Source organism: Rhipicephalus sanguineus, chromosome 2 (genome assembly GCF_013339695.2).
Source record: "Rhipicephalus sanguineus isolate Rsan-2018 chromosome 2, BIME_Rsan_1.4, whole genome shotgun sequence".
NCBI lineage: Eukaryota > Metazoa > Arthropoda > Arachnida > Ixodida > Ixodidae > Rhipicephalus > Rhipicephalus sanguineus.
The window spans coordinates 224,603,963-224,618,105 of record NC_051177.1 but is presented as its reverse complement, the minus strand read 5'-3'; the positions used below and the strand labels follow the sequence as shown (position 1 = coordinate 224,618,105).

The following is a 14,143-nucleotide window of genomic DNA, read 5'->3' as shown; positions in this document are numbered from 1 at the left end:
TCGAGCGTAAGGGTTCATTCCGCGGCACCCAGTGAAAAGACACACCGGTTTCCTTGCTGCAGCACTGGCGTTGCGCACCATTCGGGCATCCGGCAATATCACACGCATGTGGCTTTTTGTCGAACTTTCTGTCAGAGCGACTTTCACAAGCGCGCAAAACACGCACGGCAGTACGCGATCCCGAAACTACCACTGAGACGGGCGAGGCGCAGTTCGGCAAAAACGGAACCTTTGAACCACGCGCGCCGTTCCCCATGGCAACGCCACGGAGGTTTTGTTTTCCATGAATCAAGCGGAAACGAACAAACAGCATTTTATTACGTCTTTTGATGCTCGGAATGTTCTTTTTTTACTGCTGCTAGTTTGATTACTAGTGATTTATTGTAGGCCGACTTCCATACGTCATCGGGATCACTTCGAAAATGTCCCACTCGTGGCGCTCATCATGTGATACATTTACCTTAATTTCTCGGTAAGTAGGGCACTGCTGTTGATAATATTGCCGTTTTAGAAGTTGTCATACATTGGGCTTTCACTCTGACATAAATTGTTATTTGCCTTTAGTGTCCCTTTAAGGAATTTTTCGTATCGTTGTGCTGCACACTGATGTCTGTCAAGTTTCTCAATCCCACACAGCTGGACCGAACGAGAAAATAACGACGCAAAATGTTGTGTACTATGAAAACATTTTTCGGCTCATGCTACGTCCCCCACGTCACTTTTCGAAGCAAAGTCGTCGAATCAAGGAGAAAGAACCATTTGCTGAGATGTCGTAGCAAGGCACGTTGTGGTCCCAAGAGACACCTCAGCGCAAGGCGGCCCCGCGCTTCACCGAGGACGAAAAAAGTGTGCTGATCGACCTTGAGAGGCATTTCAGGCACATTATCGAGTGGGAAAAAAACTGACGTTGCGTCAGTGGTGAAAAAAAATGAAACGTGGAAAGAAATCGCCAAGCGCTACAACGCCAACCACGGGATTACCAGGCGCCATCACCTGCAGCTCAAGAAATGCTGGAATAACCTCAAGCAGAAATGGAAAGAGGAAGCTGGAAGAGAAAAGCGAGAGCGCCACAAAACTGTTAAGAACAACATTTTTTTTTTGCATGACTGGTTCACTTGAGCTATTATTCTTGTGACCTTCCACATGTTTTGTATTTGGGAGATGAGTGATTGGTGAGCGTAAATACACCGGGGCTATTAATGCGCACGTGTGTGCAGTCGACACATCCTGTAACGCCAGGAAATTCGGCCACTTCATAAAAGTCTCACATAACTTTAGGAAATCCCGCCGGCTGTGGGAAGCACACCAGTATCGAGTACAAGTGCTTTGCGATGAGTAGGGTCACTTTTCCGACTGCGCGGCACACTGTCGACTGCGGAATGCGGACGAGATCCCCCGTGACTGGAATGTGCCAGCGCCGTAAAACCTGAGCGCCATCAGTAGATGCAACATGGGAGGCACAGGCTGTCCTCGGTTGTCCCCGCTTTCTTGGAGCGGCAACATAGCCAGAAGCTGCCGCACGGCGTTCTTGGTGAACCTGTAGCGAGCATGGAATTGTTCCTCGTCGTACAACTCCATCGGATTTCCTCGGTCACGTAAGGCGGGTCGCGGAATCTTCGGCAAGCAATGTGCCTCAGAAAAGAGCTACGTCCATAGCGTGGCAAGCTAATTCAAAAGCGGACAACCTCCGTGCGACGTCCATTCGAGAGGCGGCCATGTTGGAATAACGCATCAAGACTGTTTCAAGCTAGCCCCGCAGCAGACTTGAAACTCGTCCCGGCTTCGACCGATCCAAGTCGCCCGCAAGTCGTCCACAAGTTCAAGAACGATTTATGACGAGCGGCAAAGCTGTCTTGAGTCAAGTACGAGTCATGTACAAGTAACACCTCTGCATTCGGGGGTAAGACTTCAAGAATTTGACATTAGCGTCGTGTACAAGTCCGGAAGGAAACACTACGACGCCGACTGCTTGTCTCGTGCCCCCGTCGACCCACCACTGCCCGACGACCAGGATGATGACAGCTTCTTGGGAGCCATGAGTGCCGACGACTTTGCCGAACGACCACGAGCCGACCCGGAACTGAAGGGTGGCAGGACCATCGTTGTCCCAAAAGTATTCAGGCGAAGATTGGCATCATTTTCCTTGAAAAACAACGTCCTCGTAAGGAAGAACTTCTCTCTGGCGCGAGCCAGCTACCTTATCATTGTACCTTCGGGATTGCGACCAGAAATTCTGCATGCCCTGCACGACGACCCGACGGCTGGACACCTCGGACTTTCCCGCACGCTCGCACGAGTACAGGAAAGGTACTACTGGCCGCGCCTTGCTGCCGACGTTACTCGCTACGTAAGGACGTGCCGAGACTGTCAGCGACGGAAGACACCGCCCACAAGACCAACAGGCTTCCTTCAGCCGATCGAGCCTCCTCGGCGACCATTCCAGCAGATCGGGATGGACCTCCTGGAGCCGTTCCCAACGTCGACTTGCGGAAATAAATGGATCGTCGTGGCTACCGACTACCTTACCCACTATGCCAAAACAAAAGCCCTGCCCAAAGGCAGTGCCGCTGAGGTAGCCAAGTTCTTCATTGAGAGCATCGTCCTTCGACATGGTGCCCCAGAGGTTCTCATCACCGACAGAAGTACGGTGTTTACGGCTGACCTAACTCAGGCAATCTTGGAATACAGCCACACAAGCCACCGCGTACCACCCACAGACTAACGGCCTCACCGAGCGTCTAAATAAGACAATCGATGACATGCTGGCCATGTACGTCGACGTCGAACACAAGACGTGGGACGCCATCCTTCTGTACGTGACCTTCGCATACAACATGGCCGTAGAAGAAACGACACAGATGACGCCATACAAGTTGGTCTACGGACGGAGCCTGGCAACGACGCTCGACGCCATGTTACCAAACGTGACTGACGAGGAAAACATCGACGTGACCACCTACCTACAGCGCGCCGAAGAAGCACGGATCAAGAACCAGCAGACGAATGACAGCTGCCGCTACAACCTTTGACGACGCCACATGGAATGCCAACCTGGTGACCGTGTGTGAGTATGGACGCCAACACACCGACGGGGACTTAGTGAGAAGCTTCGTCGACGGTACTTCAGACCGTACAGGGTACTTCGACGCCTCGGCGCACTCGACTACGAGGTTGTCCCTGATGGTATTGCGAACTCTCAGCGGCGCTGTGCGCGACCTGAACTCTTCCATGTCGTGCGCCTCAAGCCATATTACGTGCGTTAGTGAATCTTAGGACTGTACTTTTACTTTATTATTGTATTTTCTTGCTTGTGCTTATTTTTATTGTACTTGTTTGCGCTTGTTTATTGTACTTTCTTTATTGTTATTGTTGCATGCATTGGCCAACCCTACACCCACCTCCACCCCCGTGTTCTGTTTTAAGCAGCGGGACGATGTTTTTGCAGAGGGGGGCATTGCCACGTGCGTTTTTTATTATCACTTTTGCTGTATTTGGTTTTCGCCCACAAAGACTGTCAGCAACGCTCAGTGCAAACCGCGCCTCCTTGTTCGAGAAGCTTCGCGATTATTGGAGATCGTTTTGTTAAGATTTCGCGCAAGACGCGAACACTCGAGGTTATTCTAGAGTTTGCGCGACAACCAGCGATAATGCTGGAATATTTGACGGCACGTGTATAAATGCCGACGCACTTCACCGCTTGTCGGTTGATCGACGGTCGACGCTCTGTTCGCCATCAGTGCATACCATGTGTATTGCTGTAAATTACACAAGTTCGGCCAAATAAAGTTTCATCTTGGACACCTCGCCTGCGGTCTTCGTCGACGTCACGACCACGTGACAATACGGTACTTTGAACCTGGCTATCCCAACGCATAGTTCAAGGCCAGCTCATTCCCCGTAAAGCACATGTAGGTCCGATAGTTACACTCTGAAAAGCAAATGCCTTGTTTATGGACTTCTTAAAACAGTATCGACACTGATAAGTAAAGCCACCCAAATATTGCGAGAGTAATTAGCAGCCTGTGCTAATTACGGGTAGGCCACACGAACAAGGCCTATTCACGGATGATAAAGCTGCTAACGCCTCATTTATTTACCCACAGGGTCATAGAAGTTACAGAGGGTTGTGGTTACGGATACAAGCGTAGTGGTCATTCGTATTTATACAATACCAGCTTAAGATGCCTTAATGCAGCACGAAAGCCTCCCAAGAATTTGCCATCCAGCCACACAATGGGGGATCAGCAGCAATGCATTACTAATACGTACGAGTGACAAGTAAATCCAATGAATGTCTCCTTTTAAAATTCTCCTGACCTTTTATTGCTGCTTCATTCCATCTTCTGCAATAGTATTCGATGACGTGCGTATCGTTTATCAATTCCATTAAGAATGTCTGAGCATTCATCTTAATGGAAGCTTATGCATAAAGTACTATAACCCCTTCAGATGCAAATTACGACAAACTGTTTAGAATTCTTGCATGTCATTCCAAAGTTCACAATGCTCTATTGCAAGACAGTTGTTGATTTGTGCATTTTTAAACATACTGATCATTATTAGAGCCCAAAGACAGACAGACAATGAACTTCATTTGATCCTGAGGAGCTTTCGCGGGAACCCCTATCGGGGACCCGCGGAGGCCGCTGGCCGCATCCAAGTTGGGGCTGGGACACCGTGATGTTCCGCCCTTTCTTGGGCCCTCTGGATTGCCTGGATTTGTGCCTGGAGCGATGGGATCCAGAGTGCCTCTTCCCAGTCGGCTTCGCTGGATAGAGGGCCGTTAGGTAACGCGGGGCATTGCCAAAGCATGTGTGCTAAGGAACAATAACTCTCATTACAGTCCGGACAGCTTGAGTCAACATCTGTGGAGATATGACTGAGAAAGCCGCGCGAGGGGAACGAGCCCGTCTGGAGCATTCTAAGTGTAATTGACTGAGACCTATCTAACTTCGGGTGAGGAAGAGGATAGGCCCTTCTACTAAGCCGATAGTGAGAGGTGATTTCATGAAACGTAAGAAGCGGATTGTTATGCTGGATTTCATCCTGACCCCATAAAGCATCCATGCCGCCGCGGCGTCTTAGATCTCGCGCACGGTCATGGGCAAGCTATTGCCCATGACCGTGCGCGAGATCCCTTCAGATGCAAATTACGACAAACTGTTTAGAATTCTTGCATGTCATTCCAAAGTTCACAATGCTCTATTGCAAGACAGTTGTTGATTTGTGCATTTTTAAACATACTGATCATTATTAGAGCCCAAAGACAGACAGACAATGAACTTTATTTGATCCTGAGGAGCTTTCGCGGGAACCCCTATCGGGGACCCGCGGAGGCTGCTGGCCGCATCCAAGTTGGGGCTGGGACACCGTGATGTTCCGCCCTTTCTTGGGCCCTCTGGAGGTTGAGGTTAGGTATGTGCTGATGAACGTCCGCACCCATAGGACTTGTGATTTGGAGCAATTTTTGAAGCTCCAAAACTTTCCTTTTGGAGCACTTTGGAGCAGGCAATTTTGCATCTGGGAGCAGCTAATTTGTCCGAAAGCGCGTTCAATGAGGGACTACACGATATATAACGAACTTCGTTTTCCTTTTACAGCGAAGCTGCATATGGCTAGGACATTCCGGTTGTACGTCAAAAATTCCCTTAAGCCCTTTAAGGAGAAACATTCGCCTAAGACGACCGGAAGCCATCGACCGGAAGCCATGACACGCACAAAACGTTGCCAATAATTATGGGACGCAAGCTGGGGAGAGTCGGGGTAATCAATAAAATTCATTTGTAATGAATCTGTGTATCTCCCCAGCCTGTAATTTGGTATAAATGACGGGAACGTGAAAAGAAACGTACCCAGCGAATTTTACTGAGATCCATTGACCTCGAAAAAGTGCCGAAGTTGTCCTTTAAGCTTTTCGTTGTGCCGGGTAATGCAAACAGAAACTATCATTATCATGAATCAGCATGCGCTCTCTTCGTCCTGTTCTTCATCTCCTGCTTCGCTTCCAAAACACGTGCGTCGATTTCTCCAATGCAAGATGGAATAACTCTGATGGGTGAGAGAACGAATACTGAGAGAGAGAGAGAGCGAAAGAGAAAATCTTGCGGAAAGAAATTCCTCGTGAGGTGGCAGGATTCGAACCCGCGTACCTACGATTCGAAGGCAAGCGTCTTAACCACTCTGCTATCCAGGCATGCTGACAGAACATAGCATAGCCTTCTAGCCTTGTTTAGTATAGTAGTACAGCAAGGTGGCGGGAATGAGAAGTGAGGGTGGGAGAGAGTAAAGCACAGCACAGGCAGAAAGAGAGAGAGAGAGAGAAATAAACAGAGACAAAAAGATATAGAAAAAAGCAGAGAGAAAAAAATTCGGTAGATCCCACGCACTGTGGGAATCGATGTAATGCGAAGCAGCCAGCAAATAAGAGCTGCATACATCGCCTTGTTTGTCTTTGAGCCAAATGAAATTATTCATTCCATGGCATCTAGTCCACCATATATCGCATGTTTGCCATGCACGCATGCATGCACAATCTAGTGTACACCATGCCAATGAAACGCATATTCTGGTATATAAATGCATGACCTGTCGTTTATGTTCTTCACGCCCTCGTGTCATGCCATACCAATTTTGGTATATATCCAGTTAACAAAACGGCCGGAAGCGCACCATGACAGTGGCATGTAAATCATACCGTACATGACATGCATAACATGATTCGCATGTTAAAGGGGCCCTCCAACACTTTTTGTGAAGCGCCTACATCGCTGCCGACCGCATCAACGCGTAGTGGCGCTCGCTAGAATTATTGTGGGCGGAAATGACGAAGATGGGCGCTGGCCTATGATTGGATAAATGTAACGTTTGAAGTAATAACGACGTTGCCTCACAAAAGGGGTTATTATTGGGTTTAGTTTTTCTTTAGCATGCTTTTTTCACTGAGCTTTAAAACTGCAGCGCCCGGTAAAGAATGTGCCGAACGCCACGGCGCTGGAGGAAACGCACTGGAGACGCTCCAGGCGCCGTTGTTTGAAGAAATTGAAGGAAAGAAAATGTAAGAGCGTTGATACAGACGCCGTTGCAACAAGAAATATGACTAAAATTACAAAAAATGATGGAGGCGTTCGCAAATCTGCCTCGTTTCGCATGTGCTGTTCACACTTAATGCACCACATTGTTTGTTACTACCGCAACGGCATCATCATTACGTTGTAAAGCACGGGCAACATTGCATGCAAGCTTCCCGTACGTGGCATCTTTCAGTTCATTTCATTGGGGCGCCATCAGACGTCACAGGGCGAGTGAAACGTGGTCTGGTGACCCCGCGAAACTCGAGTTGAGGGTAGGCCTGCATTTTATTGTATTTTTAGCGTTCTAGGCTGAATAACTTCGGACTGCGTGCCCCTATCGCTGCCGTTCTTGCTGCTCTAATCTCTTTAGCCTTCAGTCTACGCAACCCGAAAGTAAAAAATGTAAAACAATGAGGTCTGGAAAAGTGTTGGAGGGTCCCTTTAAGACCTCTCATTTATGTTCGTCATACAGTCACATCGCGCAATACCAATTTTGGTGCATATCAAAGGAGCGAAACGGCCGCGAGTGTACCATGCGTAGAGCATGTAAATCATGCCATACATGACATGAGTATTATGGTTTTTCATGTTACCACCTGTCACTAATGTTCATCATACAGTCTCATCGCGCAATATCCGTTTTGGTGTATATCAAGCTATCGAAACGGCCGCGAATGCACCATGAGCGTGGCATGTAAGTCATGACATACATGGCATGCATGTCATAGTTTTCATGTTATCACCTGTTATTCATGTTCTTCATACAGTCACATCGCGCAATACCAATTTTGGTGCATATCAATCTAGCGAAACGGCCACGAGTGCGCCATGAGCATGGCATGTAAATCATGTCGTACATTTCATGCATGTCATGATTATCACGTTACCACCTTTCATTTACGTTCGTCATACAGTGGCGTCACGCAATACCAATTTTGGTGTATACCAAGCTAGCGAAACGGCCGGGAATGCACAATAAGCGTGGCATGTAAATCGTGACATACATAACCTGCATGTCATGATTTCCATGTTACCACCTCTCATTTACGTTTGTCATGCAGTCGCGTAGCGCAATACCAATTTTGGTGTATGTCAAGCAAGCGAAACGGCACGAGTGCGTCATGAGCATGACATGTAAATCAAGTCGTGCATGTCATGCATGTCATGATTTTCATGTTACCACGGCTCATTTACCTTCGTCATACAGTCGCTTCGCGCAATACCAATTTTGGTGTACATCGAGCTAGCGAAGCGGCCGCGAATGCATCATGAGCGTGGCAATTAAGTCATGACATACATGACATGCATGTCATGGTTTTTATCTTACCAACTGTCATTCATGTTCTTCATACAGTCACATCGCGCAATACCAATTTTGGTGTATATCAATCTACTGAAACTGCCGCTAGCGCATCATGAGCGTGGCATGTAAATCAGGTCGTACATGACTTGCATGTCATGATTTTCATGCTAACACGTCTCACTTACGTTCGTCATACTGTCGTGTCACGTAACACCAATTCTGGTGTATATCACACAAGCGAAACGGACGCGAATGCACCATGAGCGTGGCATGTAAATCATGACATACATGTCATGGATGTCATGGTTTTCATGCTATCACCTGTTATTCATGTTCTTCATAAAGGCACATCGCACAGTACCAATTTTGGTGTATATCAATCTAGCGAAATGGCCGCGAGTGCGCCATGAGCGTGGCATGTAAATCATGTCGTACATGACATGCATGTCATGTTATGTTCATGTTACCACGTGTCAGTTATGTTCGTCATACAGAAATGTCTCGTCATACCAGTTTTCGTATGTATTCCTTCATTTAAACGGCCGCGAGCGCCGCGAGACCATGTCATGTAAATAATGCTGCACATGACATGCGCGTCATGATTTGCATGTTAGGACCTGTCATTATGTTCGTCATGAACTCTTGTCACGCCGTACCAATTTTTGTATATATGAAATTAACGGAACGGCCGCAAGAGCCCAAAGGCCGTGGAACGTAAATCATGCTGTTCATGACATGCGTGTCATGATTGTCATGATATGACCTGTCATTTATGTTCGTAATAAGGCCATGTTATGACACACCAATATTGGTATACATCCGATTAACGAAACGGCCAGGAGAGCACAAAGTCGTAAGCGGCTAGATAGATAGATAGATAGATAGATAGATAGATAGATAGATAGATAGATAGATAGATAGATAGATACGCTCAAAGTCACAGAAGTTCACTAAGAAATGCTCCGCATTTAAAAGAGAGGACGAAAGAAAGAGAAAAATAAAGAAAACAAAGAAGGCCGCCCAGCTCCGCACTTCCTCCAGGCTTAGCACCACTAGCGTGAAGTTGCTTTTTATTATGATAGCAATTATATGGATGCCCTAGATGCGTTTTTGCTGTCGCCACTGCCATCATTTTTTGTATTAAAGGGACCGACAACTGCCCTCAACATGAAATGAGATGACTGCACTGATGGAAAGATTGTCCGTCACATTGACTCAAACCAACCCTGTTTATCTCGTGAGGGGTGAATTTATATTTTTATTTCTTCATTGAAAGTCGCGAAAAATGACCTTTGGCGCCTCTAGCGGCAAAATCATAAATGGTCCGATGAAGCCGGTCACGTGACCATTGATTGGTGTATGCGTTCGATGATTTTTCTGTTAGTACTGAAATATTGTTCATTTCTTTATATTAAAAGACATTACTCCATAAAAATGTACATATAGGCCTGCGTTAGTTGTATGCAACAAAGTGGCGCTGCCTTCGCTTGGCGTAATGATCCCATGCCGGGACAAGCCATCCATGACACAGGCGCAGGCAACCTTGGGCGCAGGCGCACACAACGCTATACAAATACCGAGAAGGTGTATAAAGCCGCATCATCTCATTGTAACAGCTTGCTCTTTTCAAAAATGGTTGGAAAGCTCAAAATAAAGGTGGTTAAGCATAGCTACAGTAACTCCTGCGAAAGTAGAACAACGACAGCTTTCACAAGGGCTAGCGGCATTGCTATCAATTCTCAGCGTTGCTGCAGCAAGCCTTCATGCGTGTTTGGAGCCTTTCAGATCTAAAAATACTGCTTATAAAATAACTACGTGCTTTTAGGATAAACCACTGCAGCTACAAACGCTACGAAGGGTAAGCTTCCTGTCGCGCCGTAAAAAACTGGGTCGAGAAAAAGCAGTTGACGGTCCCTTTAAGTCCAAACTGATAACATCACCCTGCGCATCGTATGTTCTACCCACGAGTAAAAACTCGCAAGCACCGACGACGAATGCGGCTGAAGCGAAGATAAAATGAGTCCGCCGTCTGTCGCACGGAGGGTGCATGTGATAACATCTCGCGTGTGAGACCTGCCGTTGATTGCTCATTGCCCCGCCCGTCTTTTGTAAGGAGCGTGAAGGGACGGCACAGGAAATGAGGGGGGTAGGGGCTACGTCGCTGGCACGCGTGCTGTCTCGAGGCATTGGGAGACGACTCGTAAACTTCCTGTGCCTACTTCACGCTTAGAGAACTGATAGCATAAAAACTGCTTCGGTCCCTGGGGCGGCCATATTCCCTTAAACCAGCATTTTGCTGAGTTACGTGAGATCAGCTCTAAAAGAGTTAGCTGCTAGCCTTACTTCGTATAACAATGCAGTTTGTTGGTATCGCATTCATTGCTTCTCCCTTAAGCGAAACTGTGATTTATTTTTAATCGTCGGCTATTGACCCTGGAAAGCGAGGGGCGGACGTGTAACATGGTGTAGCCGCTTCACAGTGGGCCTTCCAACACCAGGGCCATCAGCGAAGGGCCCATTACTGACAGCCCTGCACATATTGAAACCGAATTGCGGCTGCTCCAACCAGGAGGCATGCTTTTATTAATGAGATGAAATTTTTAAAAAAGTAAGCAAAACATAATTGGGACCCTAGTACTCACAAGCTTGAAAGGGCAGGGCCTTTTAGATGATATAGAAAGAGCGATTACAAACATGGATGTGCTGGTGGAAGAAATTAGGAAAAAGGTCTTCTGGATGAAGATCCACGGATAAAGCATATTTGAGGGAAAGTGTCCACGTGTTCCTACCATTTGTGTGTTCTTCCATGGATGCAATGCACAAAAAATTTGATCTCATTTTCCCAGATTTCATTCCATGATGTCCAGAAACAGAAGTGACAGACATTTTAGCGGCACACGTGTAGTTATCAGTGAACATTGCTTTAGTTATATGCAATGCAACGCTTAAAACGAGCTATCAGCAGTATTTCTGGAACAGACGACATCCGCCAATGAATCGCCGCACTTTCACACCCCCGGTTGGCCTAGACGTCATGAGCCTCTGCGAAGAGTGCGTTCTACCGTCGAGCCGACTTGCACAACAGAAGCTGCGTCGGCACCGTGCATGGCATCGTGGCTCACTTGCAACGCACGCACGAGCGCTGTTTGTTCAGCGGAATAATCCTTGGTCTGTGGCTGTGACTTTGGCGGCCCCAAGATCAAACTGCACATGCTTCGATACGCCGGCGGTGCGACTGCCTGTGACAGACGCCCCCAAACCCCAGACACTGACGCAGTTTGGTGCAATTTTTGTTAATACTATCAGGATGGCGTAGGAAATCCAATTTGGTGCACTTTGGCGCAGTTGGCACAGGAGTGGCATCACTGTGTTTATTCTGAAGTCAGTCATGTAATCTTTCTGCCTAAAAATAATTAAATATAAGGCTCGAGGCATACGTGCAATTTATCATTAGTTGTATTCATTTCGAGGAACTAAAATTGATGCTTTTGACGAAGTTGCCCGAACACACCATATCAAACAACCTATCAAACATGGCAGTGATCAGCAAAGTGATCGTCTGCAGTAATGTGCAGAAGAATAAAGCAAAATAAAAACACACAAAGACAAGATCATACCCTTCAGCAAAGACAGTGACAAATTGCAAAAACGATTCAAGAATTAGAACGAGAAAGCATCAAAGCTGCTGAATATGTTATCTAGGCCAAATACCACTCGTGCTAAGGCATTCCACCGAAGAACACGGATGGGCTGGTGCTCATACGGTAGGCATTCTCAACAAATGACCAGCAACCTGTCACTAAAGCAGACAGTCTTAACATATGGGGCAGAAACCTGCAGAATGAGAAAGAAACTTGAAAAGGAGCTAAGCTACAGACACTGTGCGCAATGGCACGAAAAATTATAGGCGCCAGAGCCAGGAAGACAGCAGAGCGGGTCAGTTGTTATCCTGGTGAATATTAAAAGGAAAAAATGGTCACATCACGAGAAGGACAGATGCGTCAGTTATAGCGTCGCAATGGATACCACGAGATGGGAAGCACAGACGGGCTAAGTGGAGCGATGACATCGCGAGGCACGCTATGGCATCAGGGTTCATTGGGAGAGGCCTTCCTTCTGCAGTGGACAGGCTGATGATGAAGATACAAGAAGGTTTGATTCTTCCAACGTGTCTTGCTTTTTCTTGGGCAGAACAGGCAAAAGCAAATTGCACCCATAAAAGAAGGAAAGTTGGCTACGTTGAACTAGGTTTAAATATCGACACATGTATCTGGCTAACTTTCCTGACCTGACTAAAATTGAGGACACAAACGTACCAGCTGGCGTCGGTTCTTCTTCCAGCTCTCAGCTCTCCGTTTGGAGTCCATCGGGTTCGATGCTGCAAAAAAACGTGACAAGGTACAGCATAACTGGAAGCGCAAGTTTGCATGCAAATATTCTCAACAAAACATTGCGGATGCTTATGATGCTTAGAAGGCATTTATGTTCTCATTCTGTCAAACGTAATTTTTCTCTTCCCTTTGTTAACCTACTGAAGCGACCACTACAGCGGAACCTCGATGATATGAACACGGCTCGTACAACTTTCAGGGTTACTTAAAATGTACTTGTGGGCTAGTTGGTTGGTCATATTCACGATAAACGGCAGCGCACACCGGGTTAAGACAGAAACACAAAACACGAAAAAAAGGACGACACAAGCGCTGAACTTCAACTGATCTTTATTGACCACCACAGTTGCTTAAATAGCATCTTGTTGCGCATGCGTGTAGCATCTGGCAGAGCAAGTTCAATAGACAATCCTAAGAGCAACAAAACCCAGAAGCCGCGATCAAATCACAAAGCAAAAGCGAAAGATTACAAAATAAAAAAAAACGAAAAACCAACACCAAAAACCAAACCACATCACATGTTAATACCTAAAAACTTCCGCTCTTTTGAAGATAGAGCAACCGATGGGCAGCTAATGCAGTCTTCCCTCCTTTCCAAAATTTCTGCCGCTTCTAAAATTTCACGTGCAATTTTGCCTTTTTCCCTACACACCACCCTCGTGTTAGAGGTGTGCACTGGCTCCGGGTAGCCCGAAAGCCCAAGCCCGACCCGGCCCGCGGGCCGGGCTCGGGCGGGCCGACGCATTTCCACCTCAGGCGGGCCGACGCATTTCCACCTCGGGCCCGGGCCGGGCTCGGGCTACTTGGAGTTTTATGGGGCCGGGCTCAGTCCCGGCGCAAAGCCCGACTCAAGCCCGAAATATATAAAATGAGCGGGAATTGTTTTCCAGCACGCATAGAGCGCCTTTTCCGCGACCGCCCTTTACCGCTTTTTCTTTCAATTCGCTACTTTAAACAAAAGGGGAGCTCTCCGATTATCTCTCTATGGAATCGTCCGCCTGTTCATCTGAAGTTTTAGTCTTCTGGAAAAACAAGCAGCAGAAATATCCCAAGCTTGCCAGGCTGGCAAAAAACATATTAGCAATTTCGGCGACGAGTGCAAGCAGCGAACGCAACTTCAGTTCGGTGGGCTACATAAAGCAAAAGCGCCGCACTTCGTTCAAGCCGGAATCGTGGGACTGCTTGCTGTTTTGCACGACAGTTTGTAATCTGTGTAATAGAGAGTGTTCGTCGTGTGTCGTTTGGTCATATTCGATATGCTCAATAAAATGCCAAATTACTGGAAAACCATGTTTTGTTTTCGCAGCGAACCTTCAAAAATCCGGGCCGGGCCGGGCCAGGCCCGGGATTGTGTTTTCGTTCGTCGGGCCAGGCCGGGC

General features: G+C 47.2%; 1 protein-coding gene across 4 annotated transcripts in view; it reads right to left on the bottom strand.

Annotated features, from left to right (window-relative positions):
* Positions 1 to 14,143, bottom strand: part of LOC119384126 (serine/threonine-protein kinase tricornered) — a 259,204-nt gene that overhangs the window by 39,196 nt on the left and 205,865 nt on the right. For all 4 annotated transcript variants that reach the window (XM_037652422.2, XM_037652420.2, XM_037652419.2 and 1 more), the window contains exon 7: positions 12,690 to 12,751. In XM_037652422.2, coding sequence (XP_037508350.1) covers positions 12,690 to 12,751 — 62 coding nt within the window. The remainder of the gene's footprint in view (positions 1 to 12,689; positions 12,752 to 14,143) is intronic.